General features: G+C 20.6%; 1 protein-coding gene across 1 annotated transcript; it reads right to left on the reverse strand.

Annotated features, from left to right (window-relative positions):
- Positions 1-7,728: 7,728 nt before the first annotated feature.
- Positions 7,729-8,494, reverse strand: LOC128965037 (uncharacterized). Its single transcript, XM_054311691.1, has 3 exons — positions 8,351-8,494; positions 7,992-8,207; positions 7,729-7,878 (listed from the first exon to the last, which is right to left on the reverse strand). The coding sequence occupies exons 1-3, from the start codon at positions 8,397-8,399 to the stop codon at positions 7,805-7,807; spliced, it is 339 nt and encodes a 112-aa protein (XP_054167666.1). The 5' UTR covers positions 8,400-8,494; the 3' UTR covers positions 7,729-7,804.
- Between the last annotated feature and the right edge of the window lie 3,865 nt (positions 8,495-12,359).

The following is a 12,359-nucleotide window of genomic DNA, read 5'->3' on the forward strand; positions in this document are numbered from 1 at the left end:
ATTACTATTTATAGAATATATTTAAGCATGATAAAAATTTTTTAAATATAAGTATTGATAACCTATACAATTTTGTATGTTATTATTATTATTATAAATAAACATGAAATAAAAATTTTTATTTTTTACTATTATTGAAATATTCAATATTTTTATATTATAAATATAATATAATCATTATATTAGAAATTAATTGTAAATATAATTGCATACATGTTAGATTATAATTATTTTTTAATTATAACTTATAATATTAGTTATGCATAACATACTATTGTAATAGAAATTATATATATATATATTTTTATTTAATATATATACATGTACATGTAATATGTATGTATATATATATTGATTTACAATATTTCCAATAAGTTTATTTCAACATTTGTTTTCTTGTAATGCTGAGACTAATAAAAAGTTCAAAATAATTTATTATAATTACTTATTAAGATTATTTTTATTACAAAATTAAATATTTAATAATAAATTATATTATATAAATTGTTTTCCCTATTATTGTAATCTTTTATCTATTTCTATTTATTTAATAAATTATAGTGAATTTTAATAATAATTAAACTGCAATTCAATTGCAATAAAAAAATTATATAACTAAAGTTACTTAACAAATTTTTAAAAAATATAAATATATATTATTTTATTAATATAAAATTATTTACAACTAATTAAAATTAGCAAAATTATGATAAATACTACACTTAAACTAATTTTGCTAAAAAATATAAATTTTTTAATAATAGAAAATAATAATAATGAAAATATTATTTATAACAATACTATTAAATGTCATTTGAATGTTGCAATACAAATGGTATGCTAATTACTATTACTATTACTATTACTATTACTATTACTATTACTATTACTATTACTATTACTATTACTATTACTATTACTATTACTATTACTATTACTATTACTATTACTATTACTATTACTATTACTATTACTATTACTATTACTATTACTATTACTATTACTATTACTATTACTATTACTATTACTATTACTATTACTATTACTATTACTATTACTATTACTATTACTATTACTATTACTATTACTATTACTATTACTATTACTATTACTATTACTATTACTATTACTATTACTATTACTATTACTATTACTATTACTATTACTATTACTATTAATATTACTATTACTATTACTATTACTATTACTATTACTATTACTATTACTAATCAATAATTATATATTTTTATATAATATAATTTATGTTAATAATATTTAATATTATAATAACATTAAGTTATAATTATTTAAATGTCATATATTTATAGTTTTTTTAAAAAAAATAGTTATAGTTTTATAGTAAAATAAAAAAATAAGAGCATTAAATATAATTTTATTTTATTATATTTTTTTTGAATAAAATACCAACTAATTTAAAATGATATTTATTTTTATTTATTTAATATTAATAAATTAACATAAATAAACATGCAATATTATTTATTTGTAATATTTTTAAAAATCTTTATTGTATTATTTGATGTATTATTAGTTGTCAAATAAATTTCAAATTTTATATAATATGAAAACTAAATACTTATAGTATTGTATAAATATATATATAATAATAATAATAAATTAAAGGGCGTTATAATTTTTTTTGATATATGATATTAAATTCAATAAATATATTATTTAAATCATATTGTATTTAATATCGCATATAAGTTAAAACTCAAATAATAAGATATGAATTATATAAATAAATACAATAAAAATTATTTATTAAAAAGTCATATTTAGAAAAACAAAATATTTTAACTCACATTAATTCATAAAATGTTTTTTAAAAGTATTTTTATTTAAATTAATGGGATTTTATTTTTGTATAATAATTTTAATCTTAAAATAAAATATTTATTATGATCATTATTAACTATTTGTTTGTAATGATTAAATGTCATGATATTTTATTTTCAATAACAAAAAAAATGTTTTATAAACATAATATACTTAAAATAATAAAAAAAACTAGTATTATTATTGTGTGAAATAACTTTTGTGCTAAAATTATCTCAACTTTGAAATTGATTTTTTTGTCTGTAATTTTCTTTATATAATTTTTTTTTAATAAAATATTAATACAATTCACTAATTTTTATATAAATATATAAATGTATTCACTTTTTATGTCTATTATATTAAATAAAAGTCATAGATTTTTATCAAAAAAATAAATAATATATGATATTAACTACAAAACAAGTATATATATATTGTATATATTTTTTACGGTATAAACAATAATCAATTACTATAACTTTTAATTCAACAAATAAACATTTTTTTAATAAGAGAACAACAAAAATATTTGTAAACAATATTTTTTTAATATTCAATATATATATTTCTTAATTAAAGTTAATAAATAGTTTATGACATATTGTATAGAAAATAATACATTAATTCAATTAAAAAATTTAGTATATTATAATAGTATAGTATAATCATTAATGTTATTATAATGGTTTATAATATTTTTTATAATATTGTAAATTTTTTTTTTAATTTTAATATATTATATATATAATTTTCTATATAATACAATATAATACAAAACAATATACAGTATATTAAAAGTTTATAATAAAAATAGGTATTTATTAATCTATAAATTACATAATTTTTTGAATAAATATGATTTTTTTTAAAGTGTCAATAAATAAGTTTATTATATATATATATATTATAATTATATTGTTATTTAATACTATATTTTATTATTATTATTATTATTATATAACAACTAAAGTATTAGTGACAGTCAGATAACAAAACTTATTATTTAAATAAAATAATAATATTTTATAGACAGATATTTTTTGAACATGAATTTTATATAATAAAATACTTGTACTAATAATAATTATTACTTTATATAAAATACTATAAAAATATTGTATATATATTCAATATTTATATATATATACATACAGTATAACATGTTTAGACATATCCGCATAAAAAATATAGATATAAAACATATTCAATATGATATACAAATAAATGTTTTATGAAAACATATACTGTATATATATATATATATATATATTATATAACATACAATATATATATATATTATTGTTTCATATGTTAAATTGTTATTGTTTGGCTTAACAATAATATTATTTTAAGTTTTTTTTAACAAACAAAATGTATTTTTTTCAATGAATTTGAAAATTAATATTATTAGTAATATGTTTAAATAGTTATTTTGTTGAAATATTTGTATTGATATTTAATTAGTATATACTTAATAAATAAGAATAATAATAATAATATCAGACACTCTAACAAAACTAAAAATAATAATTATTTAATACTTATTTAGTATTAAGTGTATTATACTGTATTACATATATAAATTATTAATATAATGCATTAATATTAATGATAATATAATGCAATTTATAGCTTATATTTATCACTATTAATAGGTTATAATTATACTTATTATTATTATTATTAATTTATTATTTAAAAATTATAGTTATCAGAAAATATAACAATGATTGACAATGAATTCTCTATTACTTTGGAAATACTTAATATATTAAATTTCACGTAATATAATATACTAATAATTTTTTTTAAAAAAATAATATTTATTTTACAAATTTAAACTAATACTGTATTTATTATATAGTTTACATTTAATACCATTTTATGGCGGAGCAGGTGATTTAATCAATGGAAATTGGACTGGAATTATGAAAAAATTCTATGATAAAGTAAATTAATTTAAAAAAAATTATTATTATTGTTATTTAATTACTTTTTAACTTAAAATTTTTTATTAATATATTTTCTTTTAAAAATAATTAATCAATTTATTAATAATTATTAATATATATATATTTATTATTATTATTAATTAATAATTATTATTATTATTAGTAATTAATTATTAATTATTAATTATTAATTATTAATTATTAATTATTAATTATTAATTATTAATTATTAATTATTAATTATTAATTATTAATTATTAATTATTAATTATTAATTATTAATTATTAATTATTAAAATTTTTCTCTATATTACAGTCAATCGATATAATTTTGGCTCCAATTGTCTATAATAACTACAGATTAGAAATATCCGATTTTTTATACCCGACAACAATAACTAATTTATTATCAATTTTATCTGGCGATCAAACTGGTCTGACTAACCACTACAATTTATTACCAAATTTTCAACTAAAAATATGGCTTATCATAATCATTTTGTTTATTGTATTTAACATATTAGCTTGTTTGAATGCATTGATATCTAGTAAAAATAATAATAATAATAATTTTACTAATACCAAACCATTTAATATTAAAAAGTTTGCAATAGTTTCACTGTTTGATCACCTATTGACATTAATTGGGCAATGTAACTAAATTTAATTATATAATTTAAAAAATTAAATATACATAAAAAAATTCAAATTATAATTCAATAAATATATATATACGATAACAATGACAGTCGATGACAAAATTGGTGAACATGGTTTTTTAGTATATCTTTAGAATGAAAAGGAATTATAATAAATTTTATTTGCTACTATTATTTATTGGGACTATCATTTTTTTGTATTTTCACTTTTTATGTATTTGGGCTTATGTATGCAAGGATAGGGATGGTCAATATCTCGTAAACTATAATAAATATTAAAATTCTATAGATTGCTAATTATATTATATTAAAAATATATATATATATATATATATATAGGAAACTTGTTTTGGCATTTTTAATTAAATTGTACAGAATTAAAAGTAAAATTAAGTTGACCATTGCAAACAAGAAATTTTACTATATCATAACTTTTAAATGAATCAATATATCATGATTTAGTTAATTGATTGTAAATTAGTAAATTCTGTACAATTTAATTAAAAATGCCAAAACACGTGTCCTATATATTTATTTGATATAATATAATTAGCAATTTATAGAATTTTAATATTTATTATAGTTCACGAGATATTGACCATCCCTATCCTTGCATACATTAGCTCAAATACATAAAAAATGACAATAATTAAATGACCGTCCCAATAAATAATAGTAGTAAAAATTTTTTTTTTATAATTCCTTTTCATTCTAGATATACAAAAATAACTTTGTTCACCAATTTTGACATAGACTGTCATAGTTATCATATATATATATATATATATATATATATATATATAATATTTATATTTATTGAATTATAATTTGAACTTTTTAAAAAAATAAATAAATAAATATTTATTATTTTAGCTGTTATTAGTACTCATTTAATCGACGGACTAATGGGAAAACTACTATTGACATTATGGCTGATTATTTGTTTCATATGGTTACAGTTATTTAAAAGCTTACAATTAACAGAATACTTTAGACAACCCAGATGTTTTATAGATAAATTTGATGATCTAATCACCTACAACAATCATAATAACTTAATTATTTTAGTTGATAAAACAAGCTATTTATATAAAAACTATATTTTCGTATGTATAATATATATTTTAGTTTATTTTTTTAAAAAATAAATATTTATAAATTTATATTAATTATATAATTAATTTTGTTAATTTAGAAACAATATCCAACAATGAATTATCAAACTATAACAATGTTTGATAATATTAATCAACTAATAATAAATGGTCAGTATATACAATTAGACACTGAGGATAACATTGAACGGGTTATCAATAAAAATCCGGGCCTACCATTACATAAATCATTAGACAATCAATTACTACAGATTGCAGGGATATGTGTCAGAAAATCACTCAACGATAGTTTAAAATCAGTAATAAAACAAAAGTATTTATATAAATTTTTTATTTAATATATTTTTGTTTTGTAATAAAATTAATTATATTAATATATATATATATTATTATTTATTTTTCTACAGATTTCAAACTATTTGGGAATCAGGAGTTATACTATATAGAGATAAATTAGAAAATATAAAATATACATTTGAATTAATACATAATAATAATAATAATAATAACAACACTAATAATAATAATAATAATAATCCATTAGATGTTCATACAATTAATTTGGATGATTTTAAATTATTATTTCAATTATTTTTTTATGGTTTATCATTAGCTACTATTGTTTTAATTTTTGAAATATTTTATTATTTTTATCTATATAAATTAAATGAGATTTAGTATGCAAATAATTACATTATTAATATTTCATTAACCATTTATATGTTATTGTTTAATATCCGACCTATCGGATACAATATCGTCATCATCATCATCGTAGACATACCGTTCCCCGCTGATGGTCAACATGTAGGTCCAGGCGCCCTGTATGCCGCCAATGTGTGGACCGATAACACCGGCAGTCAGCCAATAGAGACATTGAACGGGTCTATTAAAAAATAATAATAATTATTAATTAATTAATTAAATGTATGTTTTTATTAAAAGTTATTTTTTTTAATGTTTATATATTAAGTATTAAATTTTTTTTTATATAAAAATGCAATTATAAAGTTGCAATTATAAAATAATAATAATAAGTAACCAAATTAAACATTATTTCAAATATTAATATAATTAATATATATATGATATATATATAAATGTTTACAAATATTTAATTATATAATAAACAAAACTTATAATAATTTAATATTTTGTTTTATATATTATATTATTTGTTGTTATTGTTGTTGATAATAAATTATATTTATATATATTTTTTAAAAAAATAAATATTTTTATTAACTTTATTGTGTTTGTATTAAAATGATAGCATAATTGCAAACATAGTTAACAATTAGCAATACAGTCATATCAGTCAAATAAAACATATTCAATACACGGAACCGGAATCCATGTTTCAAACCAATCACTGACTGGAGATAACGGTAGCTATCAGTTGAGTGATACTGTTGGCTAAGTTGACGTTCAATCAGTCGACACAGTCGACTGGCCGAGTCATACACCAATTGAGATGATCGACACATTACCCATACGTCCGCAAACGATACTATCAGATACATACCGATTCCCAACAGGTTTGACCAGTTCATCGGTACGACTACTAGTACGCACACTATGGATGACATGGCTATAGAGTTGACTAGTAGTTTGATAAATATGATCCAGCTCAATAGTTGGCTTAATTTATCCAGGTTATCACGTATGTCTAGTATACTATCGTATAGTTGTTTGGTGGTGTTAGTGGTGGAGGTGCTGGTGTTGGTGGTGATGGTTGAATTTGTTGTAGTTGTTTTTTGATGGTAATTATTAATAAAATTTGATGTTAGACCTAGTTGATTTAAATTATTATTATTATTATTATTATTATTATTATTATTATTATTATTATTATTATTATTATTATTATTATTATTATTATTATTATTATTATTATTATTATTATTATTATTATTATTATTATTATTATTATTATTATTATTATTATTATTATTATTATTATTAGGGTATTTTTAATATTTAGTTACATTAATATATATATAAGTCTAATATAAATATAAAATTATTTAAAAAATTAATTAATTAAAGAAATAAAAAAATTATTTATATTATTCATTAGTTTACAATAACAACAACACTAATAACAATAATAATAATAATAAAATTAAATACAAACATTAATAAATATTATTTAATATATTTGTATACATATTGTACTTTTTAACTAAATTTAATTTTTTTTAAAAATTAATTAATTAATGGTTTCATCAACCCATCAGAGTAATGATTGTGAAGATCCAAGTGTTTTATCATCATGTTGCCATTGATTGGTATTAATTATGCTTGATACTATATTTATAATAAAAATAATTAGTTAAATAAAAATAATTTAATAATTAATAATAAGTCGAAGTATATAGTAATCGTTCAAATAAAAAAAAAAAAATGTGCGCCAGCTATACCTCCTTGAAACGCACCGTTAAAAACATTTTTCAGTTTTTTATCTTTACTGACAAATCCTCCACCACTACCATCTTGAGGTTGCTGTTGCGGTCGTTGTTGTTGATCATCGTTTAAGACATGAGCCAACAATTGGATCACTAGTTTAAACTTTTTGGCCAACACTAGTTCGTCCTTATTATTGTCATTGGTGTCCGCATTGATTGTTGTTGTTATTACTTTAGTTTTTTTTTGGTTAAAAAAAATTTTTATTAAAAAAAATATGAAAATAATAATTATTTTTTTTTAGTTTTAAAAAATAAAATTAATATTTAATATAATATATAAATATAATTAAATAAAATCCTATAATAATAATTACCAAACAATGTTAGTATAGTTGTTAGACATATAATGTTTAGTTTAGWCATAATTCTATAGAAATTATTTATAATTAATAATTTTAAAATAGTTAAAATAAATAGTTAATAAAATATAAGCAACTTGATTTAGCTGAAACTAAAATCTAACTAATGTATTAAAATTAACTTAATATAAATATGTTTTTTTTTGATTAGCAAATAGACGTCAACTAAAAAATATTTTTTACTAAAAACTAAATTGATATCAATTTCATTAGACGTAACGGAACGTAACGCAAATGTTTTTTTAATATTTAAACTTGTTAAAATTTTATATTTCATATTAAATTATAGTCATAAATAATAAAGAAAAATAACAATTATTTATTATCAGTTATTTTTTTATCAGACAATAGTTTTTAATAATAATTTAGATTATACTAAATTATAAAAATAATATTTTTTTTATTTTGAATTAATATAATAGTAATAAATAGATCACTTTCAATTACAGATGTTTTTATTGTCTTATAATTTTATTTTTTTTAAATAAAATATTTATTAATTGTATTATAGATATATAGATAGTATTATAAATATTGTATTAATAATAATAAATCTATTAAATAAATATTACTAAAATATAAAGTTTAACAATAATTTATAATAAAATTTAGTCTTAAATAAGATTTAGAAGAAGATGTTATAGTATTGCCAAATACGGTATATTTTAATTTAATATATGATATAATGTAAATTAAAAGTTATTTATAAAATGTTTTAAGTATTTTAATTAATTTATGTATCATGTACTGCTATCTATTAATTAAATTTGTTAACTTCGATAATAAATGAGAAACTAATTTTTTAAACACATACACATACACATACACATACACATACACATACACATACACATACACATACACATACACATACACATACACATACACATACACATACACATACACATACACATACACATACACATACACATACACATACACATACACATACACATACACATACACATACACATACACATACACATACACATACACATACACATACACATACACATACACATACACATACACATACACATACACATACACATACACATACACATACACATACACATACAAACATACACATACACATACACATACACATACACATACACATACACATACACATACACATACACATACACATACACATACACATACACATACACATACACATACACATACACATACACATACACATACACATACACATACACATACACATACACATACACATACACATACACATACACATACACATACACATACACATACACATACACATACACATACACATACAAACATATACATACACATACACATACAAACATACACATACACATACACATACAAACATACACATACACATACAAACATACACATACACATACACATACAAACATACACATACACATACACATACACATACACATACACATACACATACACATACACATACAAACATACACATACACATACTCATACACATACACATACACATACACATACACATACACATACACATACACATACACATACACATACACATACACATACAAACATACACATACAAACATACACATACACATACACATACAAACATATACATACACATACACATACAAACATACACATACACATACACATACAAACATACACATACACATACAAACATACACATACACATACACATACAAACATACACATACACATACACATACACATACACATACACATACACATACACATACACATACACATACACATACACATACACATACACATACACATACACATACACATACACATACACATACACATACACATACACATACACATACACATACACATACACATACACATACACATACACATACACATACACATACACATACACATACACATACACATACACATACACATACACATACACATACACATACACATACACATACACATACACATACACATACACATACACATACACATACACATACACATACACATACACATACACATACACATACACATACACATACACATACACATACACATACACATACACATACACATACAAACATACACATACACATACACATACACATACACATACACATACAAACATACACATACAAACATACACATACACATACACATACAAACATATACATACACATACACATACAAACATACACATACACATACACATACAAACATACACATACACATACACATACACATACACATACACATACACATACAAACATATACATACACATACACATACAAACATACACATACACATACACATACAAACATACACATACACATACAAACATACACATACACATACACATACAAACATACACATACACATACACATACACATACACATACACATACACATACACATACACATACACATACACATACACATACACATACACATACACATACACATACACATACACATACACATACACATACACATACACATACACATACACATACACATACACATACACATACACATACACATACACATACACATACACATACACATACACATACACATACACATACACATACACATACACATACACATACACATACACATACACATACACATACACATACACATACACATACACATACACATACACATACACATACACATACACATACACATACACATACACATACAAACATACACATACACATACACATACACATACACATACACATACAAACATACACATACAAACATACACATACACATACACATACAAACATACACATACACATACAAACATACACATACACATACACATACAAACATACACATACACATACACATACAAACATATACATACACATACACATACAAACATACACATACACATACACATACAAACATACACATACACATACAAACATACACATACACATACACATACAAACATACACATACACATACACATACACATACACATACACATACACATACACATACACATACACATACACATACACATACACATACACATACACATACACATACACATACACATACACATACACATACACATACACATACACATACACATACACATACACATACACATACACATACACATACACATACACATACACATACACATACACATACACATACACATACACATACACATACACATACACATACACATACACATACACATACACATACACATACACATACACATACACATACACATACACATACACATACACATACACATACACATACACATACACATACAAACATACACATACACATACACATACACATACACATACACATACAAACATACACATACAAACATACACATACACATACACATACAAACATATACATACACATACACATACAAACATACACATACACATACACATACAAACATACACATACACATACAAACATACACATACACATACACATACACATACAAACATACACATACACATACACATACAAACATACACATACACATACACATACACATACACATACACACACACATACAAACATACAAACATACAAACACACACATACACATACACATACACATACACATACACATACACATACACATACACATACACATACACATACACATACACATACACATACACATACACATACACATACACATACACATACACATACACATACACATACACATACACATACACATACACATACACATACTCATACACATACACATACACATACACATACACATACAAACATACACATACACATACACATACAAACATACACATACACATACACATACACATACACATACACATACACATACACATACACATACACATACACATACACATACACATACACATACACATACACATACACATACACATACACATACACATACACATACACATACAAACATAC

The sequence above is a fragment of the Oppia nitens genome, unplaced genomic scaffold, assembly GCF_028296485.1.
Source record: "Oppia nitens isolate AA-2021 unplaced genomic scaffold, nextdenovo-longstitch-racon4-pilon3 scaffold16_pilon_pilon_pilon, whole genome shotgun sequence".
Lineage (NCBI taxonomy): Eukaryota > Metazoa > Arthropoda > Arachnida > Sarcoptiformes > Oppiidae > Oppia > Oppia nitens.